The 20,591-nt window shown below is 46.8% G+C and overlaps 1 protein-coding gene across 5 annotated transcripts in view; it reads left to right on the top strand.

Annotated features, from left to right (window-relative positions):
* The window catches only part of SH3GLB2 (SH3 domain containing GRB2 like, endophilin B2), a 50,031-nt gene that overhangs the window by 24,304 nt on the left and 5,136 nt on the right, over window positions 1-20,591 (top strand). For 2 of the 5 annotated variants that reach the window (XM_053373296.1, XM_053373297.1), the window contains exons 4-8: window positions 1,522-1,655; window positions 3,052-3,144; window positions 10,864-10,926; window positions 15,718-15,741; window positions 19,785-19,874. In XM_053373296.1, coding sequence (XP_053229271.1) covers window positions 1,522-1,655; window positions 3,052-3,144; window positions 10,864-10,926; window positions 15,718-15,741; window positions 19,785-19,874 — 404 coding nt within the window. The remainder of the gene's footprint in view (window positions 1-1,521; window positions 1,656-3,051; window positions 3,145-10,863; window positions 10,927-15,717; window positions 15,742-19,784; window positions 19,875-20,591) is intronic. The other 3 variants (XM_053373298.1, XM_053373299.1, XM_053373301.1) reach the window with 3 other exon arrangements.

Raw genomic sequence — 20,591 nt, 5'->3', positions numbered from 1 at the left:
TAAGGGTTGGTGAGTCTCTCATCAAGCCTTACCGCCATTGTATCTTCAGAGATGTGCAGAGGACTTGCGTGTGGAGGTTGGTGGTTGCTGTGAAAAAATGGTTGGCTAAACAAGCCATACTAGGTCTTTGGACTGCCACTACTTCCTGTCCATAAAGCAGATGAGGCAAAGCTATTGTTGGTAGCCTCTAACTCTCCAGCAGGCCCTACCAAAATGGCCAAAAGTCAGGCACAATGGGAGTGGCAGACTCTCCAAATGTGGGTGGCCTTTTCCTGGTCATCCTGCGACAGAGAAGGCAAGTTTGGGGTCCCCTACATCCCTTTCACTCATTTGAAGAGTTCTGCTTCCACAAAAAATCAATAAACGTTCTTTTGCCGCAGCCAGAACCTCCTGAAATTTGTACCCTCGGACAATCAGGCACGAATTTGCCTGTTCTCTCTGCTCTGGTGCTCCTCAATTTGATTATGTTGGGTTCTTGCAAAATCCATTACGGCCCCGAGGCTCAAGTTAATGATCTCGGTCTCCTGTAATTGCATGGTGATCACACCCACACCCAAACACCGGAGACTCCACACAACTCCCTTTAGCCCATCCAAATGAAAATGGCTGCAGTCTGGGAGTGGTGCAATATTGCTTGGGGATGTAACCTCATTCTTCGGCCTGTAATCACTGCTCCCCCTTCACATTATTGCAACTCAGCCAAAAACAGTCTAACTGAAATAACTATGCAGTCTCCTCCTGACTAACCCTTGCCTTAGTTTCCTGCCTTCCTGTTATTCTCCCCACCCTGGCTAAAGCAGGGGTGTGACTCCCTGCCTGACTCCTGCCCTTTACTTTTTTAAGAAATATATTATTGATGTAAATCAAACGAATCAATACAATAAAAACAAACAGAAGCGCAAAAAAGCAGTGCACTATACTGTAACTGGGAGTGACAAAACATTAGGTTGGTAAAGTACCAGTACTTAAGACCATCAGGAAAGCCAAATTTCACGTTCTACTGTGGAGATAGAATCCTGGACATCCTCATTTCTTGTTTATGAGATATAATCCCATCAAACAGCATAGGATTTTTTTCAGGATCCTCCAAGCCTTGATGCACATAATTTGTGCTGCTCTGGTTCACCAGAAGCGGCTCAGTCATGCTGACCACATGACCCGGAAGCTGTACACTGGCTCCCTCTTCCAATAAAGCGAGATGAGCGCCACAACCCCAGAGTCGTCCGCGACTGGACCTAATGGTCAGGGGTCCCTTAACCTTTATACCATTTAGAATATTTTATTTGCATGTTGCAGGCCTTTCTTCCATATAAGTTTAAAGCTGGTATAAATATCTACTAATTCTGCACATGTACCCAACACCAAACCTGTTTTTGCCCTTTTCCCCTTGAGCCAATAAAAGTGCCCTGAACCACCATTGTCACCTCTCGCCTGCGGAGAGGTGGAGCTGACCTGACACAGGTGAAGACGTTGCCCAGGTCAGCTGCCTGAAGTCCCTTTGCTGTGTCTTCTCTCTCACAGGGAAGACCCTCATCAAAGTTGGTGAAACAGAGCGGCGCTTGGGTGGAGCAGAGAGGGACTTCATCCACTCTGCCTCCATCAACTTCCTCAGCCCTCTGCGCAATTTCCTGGAGGGTGACTGGAGAACTATTTCGGTAAGTGGTGGGGGCTCAGAGCACCTGTTTTGCATGGAGAGGGTCCCAGGTTCAGCCCCCAATGGCACCTCCAGGTAGGGCTGAGGAATGTCCCCTGCCTGGCACCCTGGAGAGCCACTGCCGATCAGGGTGGACAATACTGAGCTAGGTGGACCAATGGTCTTGTTCAGTATAAGGCAGTCTCCTGTGTTCCTGTTTAATTCAGTTCGCTCTTCAGAACTCTGAGGGCTAGAATCTTTATGCTTAGGCAAAGGGCTGTAGCTTCTGACTTACGGGAAGGGCTGCCTAAATCCTGGAAAGCCTCTGTGAATCAGCAAAGGCAATATTAAGCTAGGTCCTGACTCAGTAGAAGACAGCTTCCTATGAGAAGGCCAGTTTTGTGGCAGTGAAAGGAGTTGACTTCTGAGACATTTTCAAAGAGATGAGAGGGGGTTAATTAATGTCTAGGAAGAATTAAATAAATGCGTCGATATTTTCCGACCAAGAAATAAGTAGTGTTAGACCGGCATCTGTGCCACGGGTGGTAGTGAGTCCACCGGTGGAAATCAATGGACCTAACTTAGTCATGTTCATTCATTTCATTGGCTCTACTCCAAGTCTCCTGCCAACCTAGCAGTTTGAAAGCATGCCAAAGTGCAAGTAGATAAATAGGTACCGCTCCGGCGGGAAGGTAAAAGGCGTTTCCGTGCGCTGCTCTGGTTTGCCAGAAGCGGCTTAGTCATGCTGGCCACATGACCCAGAAGCTGTATGCCAGCTCCCTCGGCCTATAGAGCGAGATGAGCACGCAACCCCAGAGTCGGTCACGACTGGACCTAATGGCCAGGGGTCCCTTTACCTTTACTCCAGGTAAAACTTGGCCAAATACCACCTCAGTCGGTTCAAAGCACATGCATGCTCCCCCCCAAAAAAGAATCCTGGGAATTGTAGTTTAAGAGCACTGGGAATTGTAGCTCTCTGGCGGGGAGCTGTTTTAATTCCTGCTTGGTTTTATAGCTTTTAATTGGTTTTCTTTTTTCTTTCATCTTTGCAAACCACTTAGAGACTATTGCAGTTGGGTCACTTTAGAAGAGGATTGGACGCATTAATGGGAGGCAGATAAGGCTATCAATGGCTACTTGTCACAAAGAATATTATGCTCTGCCTCCAGGACCAGAGGCAGTAACACTTTAACACAGCAGTTTCTGGAAACCACAGGAAGGGATAGGGCTCTTGAGGGCTTCCTATCGGGGCACCTGGTTGACCACTGTGAGAACAGAAGGCTAAACTAGATGGCTCCCCTTTAGCCTGATCCTGCAGCCAGGCTCTTTTAATGTTCTTATGTAGCTATGCAGTAAGAAAGCCTTTTTCCTTTTGCAATCTTGACTCTTCTCCCCACCCTTCCCTTCTTCCTTCCCAGAAGGAGAGACGGATCCTGCAAAACCGCCGTCTAGACCTGGATGCGTGCAAAGCAAGGCTGAAGAAAGCAAAGGCTGCAGAGGCCAAAGCAGCGGTAATGCTCCTCTCCTCTCCTCCCCACTTACTTCCTTGTTGACAATCCTCTTGTGTGTTATCCCCCCTCTTACCCACCCACGTAGTCTTTTTACTCATGCCTGCATGTGACAGATTCCAACATGTGCTCTGCTACTCCACCTCCCTCTGGTGGGCCTGAATCTCTTCTGAACTGCATGCAATGCATCATCTAGGGAGGGGAGGAAGGGTTAGGATGTCTGAACTCTCCTCTCTCCTTCCCGGACCCCCACCCCCACCCCCACCTACCTGCAAGCCAGAGTGAGTAATAGAAAAGTTTTCAGCAGGTTGACACAGAAGGTGCCTGTTGAATCTCCAGTGGCAGAGAGTTCCACAGGACTGGGTCAATGACATGAAAGGCTCAGTTTCTCATTGTTGTCAGAAGAGCCTCACCAACTAAAGTGGTCCAGGGCTCTTTGTACATTAATACAAGGACCTTGAACATGGCTCATTAGTGAGAGGGCAGCCACTTTTTAACTCAACCAATTACCCCTGCCCCATCTAATGTGTCTGCATTTGGCACTTGCTATGGGATTCTTCATCTAAAGTCATATGCGCCTAAGTGGTCCTTCAGATAGCCCAGTCCTCTAAAGTGGGAGGTGATAGGATCTAGGTTTCAGCGCCAAGTGTGACCTGGGGTGCAAATTAGAGTAGCTGAACTCTTACTTTCCCTCCAGGAGGAGGCAGATTCCTGCAGAACAGCTGGAATAAAGTTGTTGGGGAGGGGTGTTTGCACCTCATCTCCACACCCTGCATTAAAAATGGGCAAGTCTGTCGTTTTTTTGGTACATAAAACAGGCCAGGCATGCAATGGAGAGATTGAATGTCACAGTTAGACCCTTAACTGATCACTGTCATTGTCGGAAAGGCTTGACCCCAATTTTGGGATGAGCAGTGGTTGTTCGTGGGACTTAAACTCTTGACCACATTTAATTCGTCTGAGTTTTATGTTACATATTAGCTGACGGGGGAAAGGGTCGAGTTGCGATCCAGTGTCACAAGGAGGCAGTGCTCAGTTCTTCCAGCCCCTACTGGTTGTAGGAAAGAAGCTGTTGGCCGTGGTACCAATAGCCAATTCCCTCCTGCAAGAGTCAGAAGCTGGAGGGGAGATTTTAACCAGGGCTGTGTGGTGGGGACCTGTGGCCCTCCTGGTGGGCTGAACTCCAAATACCATCAGCGTCCAACCAGCATAGCCAGTAGTCAGGGATGATGGGAGTTGTAGTCCAACAATATTGGGCGTCGGGGGCACAGGTGTTTTAACAAAAAGCAAAACCGACCCAGACATCTATAAATGCAATAATGCATTTAACGTGATGTTGCTTCTTTATTCCACCCTACCCATTTTGTTCCGACCAAACTTCAGGTATCCAACTGGCTGATTCCACATAGGTTGTCAAGAACCATTAGCATACTAGGTTGCCAAATACACAAGTTGGCCCTAGTGCTTCTGGTTCTTAGGGTTGCCTGCTTACTAAAAACCATGACGACATGAGTCGTTTTTTTGTAATAAAAAAACCCCTCCCAGCTTCCTATTTATACCACACATACACACACCTCTGGCTCTCCAGATGTTGGGACTCCTGACTCCCACCAGGTTAGCCAGCATGGCCAATACTCAGGAACAATGGGAGTTGTAGTACATCAGTGTCTGGAGGGCTAAGGTTTCCCGCTCCCCCCTCCCTGCAAACTGAGTGCCTGTTACAGGGTGAGGCCACATTCTAGCCAACCTCTCTGATAACAGCACATTTTGTCAAAAGTCTCGTCCTGTTTTTTCTAGGGCTTAAAAATAATAATTGCAGGGGATTGGGAGGTTTACACTGAAACTGTACTGAGTGCGGCGCGTAATAAAGTAGTTGCAGCTACCACCTGAGCAGGGAAAACGATTGTGTGAACTTGCCTTTTTTGCTAGAACTGAAAAGTGTTTGGTTTGAAGCACCAGCTTCTCTTGTGTTCCGACCCCACACCACCCTCTCTCTGGGGCTTGCCTGCCATTATCCCTCCCCTATATCCCTCCTTGGTCCCCAGCCCTTCAATAGGAGGAGCCTGAAAGAAACACACCTCCATCCCACCTTCTCTTAAATCCAGTCGCCCAAAACTAGGGGAGGGTGTATCTGACCATTTCAGCTGGGAGGAGTGAATCTTTCAATAGGGGTGCTGTCAATTTCTGCTTGTCTCTGATTCCTGATATTTCCAGTCTTAAATCCAGTTCTCCACTTTTCCACATCAATATGATTATATATATTTTAAAGTCTTCGTGAAAATTCAGCAGCATGAAATTTTCATGCAAATTTCATATATATATATATATATATATATATATATATATATATATATATATGACTTTTGCATATTTCCTCCTCTTATAGCGCCACCTTTTTATGCTGCATTTCACTAATACATGCATTTATCTGTACACTCTTGACCTCAGTAAATGGCTTTTTGTACACGTTACTAGGCTGGAGAACTGAATTGCAAAATTTGGATAATTTTTGAAGGCTGGGTGTGTTTCAGTTTGCACACCGTTTTGGAAAGTGCAGATTTGGTAACATTCTCCTGAAAATGTGAACTGAATCTCCCTTCTCTCCATCTGTATCCACAGCCCACCATCCCTCCCCACTGCAGAATTGCAAACCTTCTCCCTATCTCTGACTTCCTTATCTTCTCATAGAGCTGATTTTGCCATCCAAAGCAAATTTCTTTCCTGCTCTCCTGAGTTGACTCTTTCCCTGTCTGTTAGTTTCTTTCCCCTCCTAACTTCTGAATCTCTTGCCTTTTGTGTTGCTGATGTTTTTGTCCACTAACCTCTCTGTTCTGTCTTTTTTTTTTATTCTGTGATTTTGCTCAGTGTGAGGGAGATGTGAGTATTATATTGTGTTTATGGTGCTGTGACGTTTTGACCTGAAATGCTTCTTATTGTCCCACTTCCATCCAGAAATCTTTTTTTTTTTTTTTAAGAGAGTCCTCTTTGCCCAGCGGGGACTCGCCCTGGAGAATGCACTTGAAATGTGTGTGTGTGAGAGAGAGAGAGAGAGAGAGTGCGTGCGTATGTGTGTGTGTGTGAGAGAGAGAGAGAGAGAGAGAGAGACCTGCCTGTGGCAGAAACAGCTGACTGGCTGATTTCATCCACAGAGCCTACAATCATTTCCGTTTGCCAAAGCCTTTTTGTAAGTGTTTGCTCAAGAGGCAGAGTTTCGGGGTGGGGAGAGGAGAATGGCAGACAGGGTGGTGTGTGTACCTGTTGCGATACAGTTTTGTTTTGTTTTTAAGCTGCAAAATTTGACTTTGATTTTAAAGTCAAGTTTCTAGTCCTTAATGGGTACAAAGGTAATTGGGGGGGGATGCATTTTTCCTGGGTTGAGATTTTTGTTTCAGTACCTTCCCACTTTGCTCGCTTTGCACAAATTAGGCATCATGCATGTTTGCATAATCTGGGCAGATCACAGAACTTCAGTGCAGAATTCTGACACATGTATATTATTATTATTATTATTATTATTATTATTATTATTATTATTTATTAAAAAGCCAGAGTACACACAGCCCTGGTGTGGTTAAAGAATGTGTGGATTGTGTGTATGATTTCTCATGGGAACTACAAGATTATGGTTCTCCAGCTATAAATGATGGGATGGATAATGGAGGATCAGGGCTCAGACTTTCTCGAAAAGGGTATGAGCTTTTTGGAAAATTCCTGCAGTGCTGCACTGTCTGACTGCATTTTGAGCTACCAAACTCAGCCTTTTTCTCCCTAATCCAAGTGTGGGGAACCTTGGCCCTCCAGATGTTACCCAACTACAATTCCCATCATCCCAGGCCATTGGCCATGCTTGCAGAGGCTGATGGGAACTGTAGTTCCACAACACCTGGGGAGGGCACAGGTTCCAGACACCTGCCCTAATCCTTGCAGGACATTATTAAGGGGGATACATTCTCAGGCTTCCCACACTGCCTCTTGATCACTGCTTGCATATGGTGGCTATTGGCACGCAAAGAGGCTTGCCTCTTCCACAGCTCCTATTTTGCTGGCATGAAGCGGTTTGCCTCTTCTGCAGTTTCCTTTTTTTGTTTGTTTTGCCAGAATGGTCATTGTGGGTATCTCGGCTAGACTGCATCCTTGAGCCACAAGACTTGGAGAGGCTCTCAGAACTATTTCTCAATATATATATATATAATGTGCAGTCAAAAAAGCGAAAGCATGGGCATGACCTCAGGATTCCTGCTCTTGACATCGGGCTCCCTTTCTCCTTCTGCCGCTTCCCTGTCTCAGAAATGAGGGTTAAGGTGTTCCAGACATCCTGTTCAAGAACATCTTGCTAGGTTGCTTATTGCTGCCTCTAAACCTTACCTGAATTTGGGCCCAAAGGGTAGTCACCTTCCTTTTCCTATAAAACTGGTATTTTATTTTTGGCTTTGTTGCTGAGGGTTGTATATACACAATTCACAAATGTGGGTGTTCTGGGCAAAGGTCAGAACTTGAGTGCTAGGTTTGGCACCCAAGAAGCAAGTTTCTCTTCACTATTGCTTTGAAGGCACTGGTTTGCGAGTGTTTGGTGAAAACTAAGGAGGCTTTTGGGGGAGAAAAGAACTGCTTTGCTTATCCGCCAATCTCAGCAGGAAAAATATTGTGCAGATTTGATAAATATTGCCGGGGGTTTCCTATGCGTTTATAATTTTATGCAGGCTACAGTATACTGACTCCCCTTGGCTGTCGAAATTTATGTATATTGATGCAAAACTTATAAAATTATAGCCCTGCCCACTGGACATTTCTGCTCTGCAGATTAAGCATAACTCGTTGATTTTAAAAGTTACTCTTAAGTCAGGGTTGAATTAGTTGTGTCTGCTTAATTAAATATATGTTGCCTTTTTGTGGTTGGAGGAATCAGTTGGGATAGGGGTTACTCTGTGCTTTGTCATCTTGCCTGGCTAAGTGTTTTAAAAGTAAATGGGTGCTTCACGACTGAAGTTGGGTCAGAAGTCTTAGTGAGGGGCTGCCAGGCACTTGCACTGGCTTTTAAACTGACCATGGTTGTATTCCATACACCTGAATAAATGAGGAAGCATCTGCAGCAGAGAAGCCAAGACTTGGGGCTGTCCAGAATGCTGCCTTTGCAGTGGCAAATGTGCTCCCGCAAAATACCCTGTCAGGTTTAATGACACAGTAAGAGATGTGGGTGGCACTGTGGGTTAAACCACAGAGCCTAGGACTTGCCGATCAGAAGGTTGGCGGTTCGAATCCCCGCGATGGGGTGAGCTCCCGTTGCTCGGTCCCTGCTCCTGCCAACCTAGCAGTTCGAAAGCATGTCAAAGTGCAAGTAGATAAATAGGTACCGCTCTGGTGGGAAGGTAAACGGCGTTTCCGTACACTGCTCTGGTTTGCCAGAAGTGGCTTAGTCATGCTGGCCACATGACCCAAGCTGTACGCTGGCTCCCTTGGCCAATAAAGCAATATGAGCGCCGCAACCCCAGAGTCGGCCACAACTGGACCTAATAGTCAGGGGTCCCTTTACCTTTAAGGGCAAAGCAATTGCACACATAATTTTCTTTGTGTTTGTATGTCACTCTCCTTCCACACTCCAAATGCTCTCTCACAAACTCTCCATCCAGCACTGAGTTTTTTGATCTGGACAAAACGACCCTTGCTTCTAGAGACTCATTCACATGAACTGTGATAGAAGGATTCCTTACTCTGAAGTTGCAGGCCACTCTTCAAACACCCCTTATGATGTCTTTGCTGTGGCCCATAGCAAATAGGAGCAGTTAGCTGGCAAGGGGCTAAACCTCTCCCCTTTGCCCATTGCAGTCCCGATAATGGTGCGGTCCCTTACTGCCTTAAAGGAGCTCATGAGAAGGCCTCTCCAGAATGAAACACCACAACCACCCCATTTCTATCTAGAGATTTATGCTATCTGCCACCTGGTCACCAAAACGCCTTTCTGTTTTGGGTGCTTTGGGGTTCAGCTGGTTATCTTGCCCCATTTCTGCCTGGCTCTGGCCTAGTTTGGGAGCAGAACAGACTCTGATTGCCCTGATGGATGTCAGAAGCCCTGGGTGCGCCTGGGACAGATGTTCCACACATACTCACCCCACCAGCTGGTCTTGCTCTGCCCCTGTTCCTTTCAGAAGGACTTTCACTGCAGCATGAGAGTCCTGGTGGACCAGGCAAAGAACGGGCATCATGTTTCCAACAGCGGGCAGCCCAATCCTTTGAGGAGCCCACCCAGCACAGGGATGAAGGCAACTGGTCTAACTTGTCTGCCCCTAGCACTTGAATTCAGTGGTGTATGGATAGCTCCATTTACTATCGCAGCTAATATCCACCGACAGATCTTTTCTCCATTATCACACCTAATTTCTATCTTAGGCCATCACTGGGAACTTTCTGGAAGGTTGTGGGTTGGGGGTGCAGCAGCCAGATCCTACCTATAATTGACAGATGGATAAATTGGACAGTTTCAGTTTCCCATTTCCCCCTTAATGTCATTATTATTATTATTATTATTATTATTATTATTATTATTATTATTATTACATATTTTGTATGCAGTTTTGCCTGATGTAAAATATTTGGCAAGCATCATTTTGATAGCCATCTTCAAATATCTGAAGGGCTATCACTTAGCATCTTGTTTTCTGCTGCTCCGGGGGGGATGGGCCCCAAACCAACGGAATCAAGTGACTTTCTGAGAGTAAGAGCCATTCAGCAGTGGAACTGGCACCATTGGAAGGCGATGGACCCTCCTTTGTTGGAGACCTTTAAACAGAGGTTGGATGACCACCTGCCAGGGATTCTTTAGATTCTTGCATTGCGGGGGAGGGGTTTTTGACTAGATGAACCTTGGGGTTCCCTTCCAACTGTATGATTCTGTGAATTTTCCATAAAAGAATATTTTGGGGGGGTATATTGCTGTTTTTCCTTATATGCACATTTTTTGGGGGTTTTTGTTTGTTTTTTGTTCGCTTGCTTCGGTTGGGAGAACTGCATCATGAAATGCAGAGAAGTGTGAATTTTAAGGACAGCTGCATTTTATTTTGGAAAAATGCAAGTTCACATTGAAGTGTGAACTGAGCAAATTTCAGAGAGTGGGATTAATCTCTAGCAGTTGAAATCTTTGGGGAAGGAGGCACCAAGTCAAAAGGTAGGCCTGACTGAGTGGAGTCCCCGTTGGTCCAGCTGTAGCAGGCATAGGCAAACTTGGCCCTCCAGATGTTTTGAGACTACAATTCCCATCATCCATGACCACAGGTCCTGTTAGCTAGGTATGATGGGAGTTGTAGTCCCAAAAACATCTGGAGGGCCGAGTTTGCCTATGCCTGAGCTATAGTTAGAGGAGCTTGCTAGAACGTAAGAAAAGCCCTGGAGCTGGATGAGGCCAAAGGAGTCCCATCTGGTCCAACATCCTGCTCTCACAGTGGCCACCCAGGTGCCCCCAAGGGAAAGCAAGCAAGGCAAGAGTACACAAGAGCATCCCCCCCCCCCCCCAGTTTCCAGCAGCTGGTATTTTTCAGAAGTATTTCTGCTTCCAAATGTTCCCCTGGAGGCCCTCCCTCTCGCAACACAAACTGCAAGGAAGCCTCTAATGCTTCTTACAGGAAATACCTGTCCCTCTAGTCCCCCCCCCCTCCCCACCCAGAAAAAAAGAAAGCCTGCCATTCACCCTTCTGCATGATCTATACGTGAAATTCTATTCCCCCTCCGTAGGCTGTGCCTGACTTTAACGAGACTAGACCACGTAATTACATTCTCTCCGCCAGCGCATCAGCGGTAAGATCAACTCTCTCCCTCATCTCTTAGACAGTTTGTGCTTTAACCTCTTTTTATTGCTCTCTCTCCTCCCTTTTTCCTTTCCCTTTATCATCCTGGAGCAAGTCTTTTACTGCTGGTTTTCAACATTTTAACGTAATGGAAGCTATCCAGGACTGTGTGCAGAGCTTTTTAGGCAGAGGAATCTGAGTTCTGTTGATCCATAGGCTGAGCAGCTTGTTTTATCATAATATTATTTGCAGTGTTTATACTTTATTGTTTATTTTCTTTTTAACAAAATTTGTACACCGCTTGATTGTTTTGTTTTTACAAATCTTCCAGCGGTTTACAAAGAAAAAGAAACCTTAAAGTTATTGATAAACCATTAAAGTCAGGAGTTGCTAAATAAACCACGTGCAGCCTGCAAAAAAACAAAAACAAACCACCATTCTAGATGGTTCCTGTCCTTTTAGGCTCACAAGCTAAAAAGAGACACAACACACAAGGAAAAAGGAACTGGAGGGAGGAGGAAAAAGCAAACTGTAGCACAAGCTCTATAAGGTTACAGTTCTTAAAATTAATAGTGATGTTATTGGCATTCTAGATACAGAGCAGTCACTCCCCAGATCAGAACTAGGAACAGAGCAGGTAACAACACCCAGGGTGGCAGGATAGAGAAGCATTCTTAGGAATGATGTCATGACTCTGCCAAGGTGCTTCTTCTGTATCTTTTCCTTCCAGTCCAGTGCTGAGCAGGGGATGCTTTTTCTGGGCAGCTTCATAGCCAAGTGGGGGATTTGAACCCTGGTCCCCAGGTCCTGGTCCTCATTTAATCTCCACAACAACCCTATGGCGTAGGCCTGGCTGAGAAAAGGGGGGGGTGACTGTTCCGAGGTCACTATCAGTGAACTTCATGGCCAAGTTGGGTACTTGAATCCTGGTCACCCAGCCTGACACTCTAACCACTACGCCACACTTCTCCAGGAATAGCAGAGGCAAGACTGGCAGCAACAAACACTGGCTTGTCTTGGGCTCGGCCGTTCCAGGCCCACTGTGCTACAACTCTCATCAGCCCCCAGTGTCACATGGCCATGCCAGCTGGGTCTGATGGGAGCTGTAGTTCGAAACATCTGCCAGGAGGTCCACCAGATTGATGAAGGCAACTTCTGATCTTCCTTTCTCTGCTCACCACCCCCTCCTTCAAGTTCCCTTCAACGGGCAGAAATATTGCTTTCTACTGGACAAGAGCAGGGAAACAAAAGCCCGCCTTCTCTCCCCTGTACCCCATTGTCTTGTTACCAAGTGCATTTGCACGAGCTGTTCTTCCACCTTCCCTATTGCACGATCTATTTGCACTGTCTCGTTAAAATGTTGAAAACTCTGTGTGTGCCTTGCACTGTCAATTCGGGGGTCGCTGGTAGAGCCACACTGATGCCCTCCTAAGGCTTGGGACTAGCCAAAAATGGAAGACTTAAATGGCTTAAATCCCCGACTCATGGCAGGGGGTTGGAGTAGTTGACCTTTGGATGTCTTCCAACTCTACATTTCTATGAATTAGGTTAAAATGGGCCTTCTCTTGCTGGGAAGGAGCTTCTCTGCGTATAACATACAGAATAGCTGCTGGAAGTCAAAGAGGGACGGCATCAGTGCTGGCTTTACAGGGGATCCTCTCTGGACCCTTCTCAGGTAGCAAATGCTAGTATTTGCATGTGGTGGTGGTGGAGATGTCCCCCAGTAATTCCACGTGTCTTTTTCCAGAGAGGTATTTGCAGCCCAAACCGGCAGCCTTCAGACTTGTGATGAGGCCTCCAACAGGAAGATTAAAAATATTTATTCTTTTCTTATTAATTCAGGAGTGTTTATAAACCACTTGTTTTCTTTAGAAAAATATAGAAGTGGTGTTTGCTGTGTAACAATGCATTCGGAAGAATGCATTCTATAAAACATTAGAACAAAAGCATATGGAAACCAGGAGTTTGAGAGGTCCAGGCAAATTGGTTAGATCTTTCTCCATGGGCTGCAACAACTATCTTGAGCGGGCAGCACCCTGGGGATGATAGTAGCATACAGTACAAGTGGCCATCCCTTCAAGAGGGGAAATGCTGTAGCTCAGTGTTAAGAGCCTCCCTGCATGCAGAAGGTCACAGGTTTAATTCCCAACATTGTCCTCAGGTAAGGCTGGGAAAGACTCTGGTCTGAAATCTCTGAGAGCCGCTGCCAGTCTGTGTAGACAATACAGTCATACCTCAGGTTGAAGTAACTTCAGGTTAAGTATTTTCGGGTTGCGCTCCGCAGTGACCCGGAAGTAACGGAGCGCGTTACTTCCGGGTTTTGCCGCTTGCGCATGCACAGGTGCTCAAAATTACACCACGCGCATGCGCGGAAGCTGCAAATCACAACCCGCACACACGCAGTCGCAGGTTGCGCTCTACTCAGGATGCGAACGGGGCTCTGGAACGGATCCCATTCGCATCCAGAGGTACCACTGTACTGAGCTAGATGTGCTCAGTGATCTGACTCAGTATATGTTCCTTTTTTCTTTTCTTTTTTAAGAAATCCAGCCCTTTATTTGGAACCTGAGGACTAGAATTTTGCCTTATTGTTTTGAGGCAAGGCCAAGGCTCAGAGCCCCCGTTTCCCTGAGTAAGCAGTGTTCAGGTGGCATCAGGACCACAACCACCTCCAGATAACAGCGGGGCTACCCTGCCCCATCCCGATGGTTGTAATCACAGCATCTGCCTCAAGGTCTTTTGTCTACAGCCCAGCAGAAGAGAGGGAGGGGTCTTGCATGCTGATAACTTGGCTGGATTCTGTCTCTGGGCTGCAATTCGCCATCTTTCTCTCCTCTGTCCCCCAAAAGGGCCACTTTTCTTTTTGCTACCTGCTCTGCGCTTTGCTGTTGGGTTGGCCGAATGAATTGGCTGGCAGGAAATATATTATTCTCGCCACCCCCCCACCCCCCCGTTAATTGTATGGATGGGTTTGAGGACCACCACTGTCTTCAAGGATCTAGCTTAACAGGGTGATGTACTGAGATGCAAGAGTGTTAACCACTGAGGAAATTGCATCGGTTCTTTCCAACTAACCAGTTGTCTGGACCAAAAGCCATTTTGAAAGAACGGTCCATTCTGATGGTCCTTGCAGGGGTGTGGGTGTATTTTTTCTCTTGTTAAGCACACACACTCCCTTGCAAGGCACCAAGACCTCCAAACCCTTAGAAATAGGGACCCTTACGAGGGATGGGGGGGAAGGGGTGGTTAGAAGTGCCTGCTCCACTCCACCTCTCTCTTATTTTCTTGCCAAAATGTAGATGATAAATAGTGTTTGCATCCCAGCTTTTTCTCTTAGGAGCCCAAGGTAGTGTATACATTCCCCCCACCTCAATTTAATCGTCACAACAATCCCACAAGCTAGGAGTGACTGAGAGGCAGGGACTGTGACCCAGTGTCACACACGGGGAGCTTTGTGGCCAGAGTGGGGTGTGTGTGTATGTGTGTTGAACCCTGTTCTTCCCTGGGTCCTAGCCCGACACTCTAACCACTAGGCCATACTGGCTGCTGCTGAAACGTCCTTGCGAATTGGAACCCTCCTCTTGGATACTTAAATTGCTACATTGGTCATTCCTGGTTCCTGCCCCGAATATCCAACTTGCAACCCTCTAAATCCCATAGGATCAATATCTGCTAATGGAACCTAGCCTGTGTTGACTAAGGGTGGGGTGGCTGTGGTCTGCTGTGGTAAAGAAATGTTGAAGTCTCCTCTCTGGAAGGTGTCAGCACCCTTTTCTCCCTTTTCCTCTGCCCCCTAACCTGTCCGTGCATTTACTTTATTTATTTATTTTGTGAACCAAGTGTTGCATCTGTTGTCTGGTTCCATAACCCTGAGCCCAAATGCCAGTAGATGTCAGCAGACAGTCTTGCTATGACCCAAACTGTCCTTCTGAGTTAGTTTAAAAGGGGGGGGGGGAGTAGAGATATGATGTGGTTGTGTAAGAAGCCTTAACTTAAGTGTGAGCAGTCTCCGGCTACGTGTGTCGTGTCCTCTGCACTCCCATCTGTGTAATGGGTTCATGCTCACCTTTCATTTTTACAAACAAAAACAGAAAATTATAATGTGCCTTTTTCATTACCCATTAGCCTCTCCCCTGCCTGAGACCTGGGAGAGCTGCTGCCAGCCAGTGCAGACAATACTCAGCTAACTGGACCTATGGCCTGACTCAGGATAAGGCATTCTGCTGTGCACCTGTTTAATCCAGGCCTTTATTCAAAATGATGAGGACTAGAATCTTACTTATTTTTAATGAGAAAGGCCACAGCTCTGTGTTTTAGCAGCCACTTTGCACGCAGAAGGTCCCGGGTTCGATACTCATTGGCATCTCCAGTAGACAGTACTGAGCTGGATGGACCAATGATCTGTCTCTGTATTGGGCAGTTTCCTATGTCCTCCTCCTCCTCCCTGTCCCTGAGCCTGGAACTACAGATACTGTTAAATACATCTAACTTGGCAGTGCTCCACCAGTCAGGGGTACAGGTGCAGCTGCTGAAAACCTGGCTTGTTCAAAATACAGAGAGTTGCCCCTCTGGAAATGGCCTGGGTGGGTAGCAGCTTTCCAAAGCAGAGGTCCCACGTCTGGGAGGAAGCATCGCTGTCTGCTCTCATTATTGCTGGTGGCAGGGCCCCATTGTTGTTGTCGTTTTGTTCCTCTGGTGTGCCCTGTCGTTGCCTCTTCCAACAGTTGTTTTCACTGTGGAATGTTGCTTTTCGGTGTCTTCCAACGCTGACCTTTTCCTGTTTGCTCTGTGGCCCCAACAGCTTTGGAGTGACGAGGTGGAAAAAGTAAGTATTTGCCAATGTTCCAGCTCTCCGATTTTTCCTTTGCTAGAAATGGTGAGGATGAGTTTCACGGGGGGAAAGGCCGTAGCTCAAATGGTAGAGCATGTGCTTTGCTTGCAGGCAGTCCCAGATTCAATCCACAGCATCTCTGGAGGTGGGGGGGGGGGAGGCTGGAAAAGAGCCCCTGCCAGAAACTCTGTAGAACCGCTGCCAGTCATTGTCAACAATAATGAGCTACATGCACATGTGCTGCTATTTAATCCAGCCCTTTGTCCAGAATTATGAGGACTAGAATCTTGGCTGCGGCAGGGAGAGCTGTAGCTCCATGCTGGAGCATCTGCTTTGTGTACAGAAGGTCCGAGCTTCAGTCCCCTGTTTGAAACCCCCAGGGAGCTGCTGCCATTCAGTGTGAACAGTTCTGAGCTAGATGGACCAATGGTTGGTGGACTCCGTTGAAAGTGGTTTCCTATTTAATTCCACCTTTTCTTCAGAACCATGAGGACTAGAATCTTACTTTATTTTTAGGGCAAGGGCCGTAACTCAGTAGCAGAGCACATACTCTGCATGGAGAAGGTCCCCCCTTTTAAAATCCCCAGTGGGTAGGGCTGAGAGAGACACCTGAAACCCTGGAAAGCCACAGCTGCCAGTCAGTGTAGCTGAGAGATGGTGGAAGTCCCAATGGAGGGATCCTGTTCTAGGGAAGGCTGGCAGGGAGGGACCAGGACAGGGAGGTGTGTGTGTGTGTGTGTGTGTGTGTGTGTGTGTGTATGCCATGACATCACAGAAGGACCTTGTGTGAGTGTGGCTGTTGGGCCATCGAAGAAGGCCCCTGTGTGAGCATGGGTGTTGTGATGTCACAGAAGTGGGTCCTGTGGGTTGGGGATGCTGTTGACATCACAGAAGGTCCCTGTGTGAGTGCAGGTACTGCAGCATCTTACTGGTTGGAGGCAAGGGTGCTGTGACGTCAGAGCAGGGCAATCTTCATGTGGATGAAAGGAGGATGTTCTTTGATGTGAGGTGGGCCAGGGGACATATGGTGGCAGGTTGGCTTTTGGAAAGCCACAAGCAGAGGCCCAGCAAGGTCAGGGGTGGTGTTAGGCTGTCAGAGCAGGGAAATTCATGCCTTGATGAAAGGGGCGGGTGCTCCAATGGCTGGCACGCGGGTGGTCAGGGTTCTGTGTGGATGCTGTGAGGTCACAGGAGGAGGCCTGGCGTGTGGAAGGTTCAGGTTCTGTGACGGCAGAGTGCAGAAGCCTAAACATGTCAAAGGGGGTGGGTGCATGGTGGGCTGAGTTCTGCTTAGAGGTGAGTGGTGTGCATGTTCTGACATCAGAGAAGGAAGGTGGAAGCAGACGCTCCCACTGGTGTCAGGGAAGGGGTGGGGAGTGGCAGCGCGGGGTCTGCCCTAAGTGTTTCTGTGGGTCAGGAGGTGACTGCTGTGACATCACAGGAAGAAGAGGAAAGGATAGAGTGTGCAGTTGTCAGGGAAGGAGAACCTTTTGGTCCATACAGCTTGGTATTGCTCACACCAACAGGCAGCATCTCTCTCCAGGGTTTCAGACAGAATCTTTCCCCAGCCCTACCTGGAGAAGTCATTGGGGACTGAACCTTGAACTTTCTGCATAGACACTGCCTGCTTTATCACTAAGCTGTGGGTATCCTTCCACCTCCGTTTTTTGCTCCGTTAGGCTGGCACTTTGACCACAGAACCCCTGCCCCCACTAGCGACTGGATATGAAGGTTGAAAAGGCCAAGAAATTGTGAATCTGCTCATGAATCTTAGTACCACAAAATCTTCAGAGAGGCTGGACAAGCTTATTGACTTGGGCAGAGAGTGGCTTCCTAAACGTATTTGTTTTTCCTCTCCGTAGCTGATGACAACACATCTTCTAGGAGCTGCTTTGCAGAGTGGGGTGCTCTCATTATTTTGGCAGTTCCCAAATGGGCTCACCAGACAGTTGCAGGACCCACAATGACCCTCCGCAGAGCATCATTCAGGAAACTCACTGTGGGAAAACTCATGTTGCTGCCCCCTTGTGGCCAATGTCCTTTTAAAAGGAAAGTGGGCCCAGTGGAGGGTGCCTCCTGCTGGTGAAGTAAGGCTGGGCAGTAAGGCTGGTTTCCCTTAAAGCATTCCTGCTGTCTCTTCTTCCCATGACAGCCGGGGAGAGTTTCTCCATTGCGCAACAGAGAACTCCAATGCAACAATTGCGCTAGAGGGAAAAGTCAATACACAACAGGTTGTGCTCTCTGTCACTCAGCAAAGTGACCAGGAACTTGTTTTCTGTATTCTTGCTCACAACAGAATCCCGCAAGCAGAAAACATATACTGCTCAATGCCTGCTTTGGATGCATCCTGTTCTTTTACTTTATTTCTACTCAGGACCATTGAGCACACATTTTTTAATATACCCATTTATGCCCCTACCATCAAGCTCCATGAGGCAGCAGAACGAGAAGTGAAAACTTTCACAACTTGAATTTAATTAAAACAGCTGCAGCAAAAGCGTAGGGACTGCTAACGATCTATTCTCCCCAGGGCCCTCTGAAACAATAGAATATTAATGCTGTCTAAACCTCTTTAATGAAGGAGCCCTGCTGCTGGCATTATTTCTTGGGTGGATGTCCCACAGTTTAGGATGGTTGGCTTATGTGCTCTGACTCTTGTAAGGGTTGAACTTTCCCCAGAATGAAACATTTGGAGTGGAGAAAGGGGTTGTTGAGGGGGGCGGGGAATGACATAGCTGTGATTCTCCCATTCACAACTATTTTATTTCAAGAAAATTATGCACCATTTGATTGTAAGGAAAACCCTTGAAGCCATTTACAAAAGAATAAAGCAAGGAAATTATGGGTAAAAACGTTTTTAAAAAAATAAAATAAAACCCGCAATAAAGTAAAACCAGATTAAGGTACCGTACAAGCCAACATTCTGCATATCTGGACAGGCTTTGCCTAATCCAAAATGTTTTTAGCAGGCACTGAAAAGTGTACAGTGAAGGTGCCTGCCCGATGTCAAGAGGCAGGGAGTCCCAAATTGTAGGTGCTGCCATACTAAAAGATCAAGTTATTGCACAAGTGAAACTGGTATTACGTGGCACCTGTAACAGCACCAGTTTCACAGATCAAAGCTATTTATTATCCACCCTTCACTCTAAGCAACCAGGGCAAGTCAAAACTATTTAAAATGCAATATTTTAAAACAAATGAACTACAATCACAAGAACAGGGTGGGTCCTAAAAAAAATAAAAAATAAAAATCTCAAGGGTTAAAGGTCAGGGCAAAGAGGTGCATCTGCAGCATACAACAAAAACTTTACAGGGAAAGTTCCTGATGAATCTCTGTGGGGAGGGAATCCCATAACTTGGGAAAGGCACTCCCTGGGGCTGCCTCCCCAGCATTTCTGAGGGTGGCAGAACTATCAAGATCTGCTGATCTTAAATGTCCTATAGGTCTGTAAGGAAGGAGGCAGTCCCTCAGATATTTGGGGCCTGAGTCGTTCTGTGCTTCAAACAATAGCCTGATCACCTTCATTTGGGCCCAGAAACCAAGTGGCAAAAAGATCAAGCTGTGTGTTCAGCTTTTTCCAGCTTGTTGACTCCTTTCCCTTGCTCCCCGAACCCTCTGTGATAGGAGATGGGAAACCTTCTCAGCCATATTCCCAACTAGGCAACATTCCAAGGGCTGAATGGGAGTGGCCAATGGGGCCAGAGCCGAAAGCTGGCACAGCGAAGGAGGCAACCCTCACTTTCGTGTATCCTTTCCTCTCATCCAGTTTCTAGCCATTTCAGCAAAAGTCAGAGGATTTATACACACCCCCTCCATCCAGGCAAGAAAAGAAGCATTACTACAGTTCAACGACTTGTTCCAACCAGGCAAAAGCTCTCAAGGAGTGGTTGTGAGGGTGGTTCAGATGGTGAAAGGGAGTCTAATTGGGCAAGAGTCCAAGGGCCAGATTGAGAGGTCTAGGGATCCACATTTGATTCCCAGGCTTGTGGCTCCCCATCTCTCCTCTCCGATGACACCCCACTCTCTTGCTCTGTAGGCAGAACACGAGCTCCGGATGGCCCAGACTGAGTTTGACCGGCAGGCAGAAGTGACCCGTCTCCTCCTGGAAGGGATAAGCAGCACACATGTGAGTCTCACTGGAAAAGACATCGCGTTGCTGTTCATGACAAGAAGCACACAGCACTTCATTGTTAAAACAGTTCTATTGTTCCATTGTTAAAGCAAATCCATTCACACGTACAACTTTCAAAATCTGGACAAAATGGGCAAAGGTTCTGGTCCCAGGCCTCATTATTGCATTACAGTTCCACCCGGTTTTCAAAAATAAATATAGAGCCTATAATGTAGGTTGGTTCTAAACACCTAGATGCCTAGCCTATATAAAACCAAACAGTTCTCCCATGTGTAGGAGAAGATGTCCCACTATAGGGACATATCAGCACGTGGGGTAGGAGTGTCCCAAAAATAGAAAAGTTATGGGGAAATGTACTTACAGAAATATCTTTGATTACAAGGCAGACAGTCCCATGGCCCCAAGACTGGCATTACTTAATTTGTACAGCAACATTATGTTGCAAATTAGAAGCAAATAACTCATAACATATCTGTTAACCACTACAAGAGCAACTATTGACAGGACACAGAAATCATTATCACAGATTAATTATTAACTATGGAGCAATGGCATAATGCAATTTGGCAGACAACATTATTGGGAAACTTACACAAATATTAAAAGTAGCAAGAGGCCAAAAGAAACACAACTTTTTTATTGCACACTTTTTTATGCAGTCTACTGTAACTTTTATTGATTACACAAATAATGAGGCATATGGTAGAATAG

This window comes from Podarcis raffonei, chromosome Z (assembly GCF_027172205.1).
Source record: "Podarcis raffonei isolate rPodRaf1 chromosome Z, rPodRaf1.pri, whole genome shotgun sequence".
Classification (NCBI taxonomy): Eukaryota; Metazoa; Chordata; class Lepidosauria; order Squamata; family Lacertidae; genus Podarcis; species Podarcis raffonei.
The sequence above is the reverse complement of the archived record's forward strand: the minus strand, read 5'-3'. Positions and strand labels throughout refer to the sequence as shown.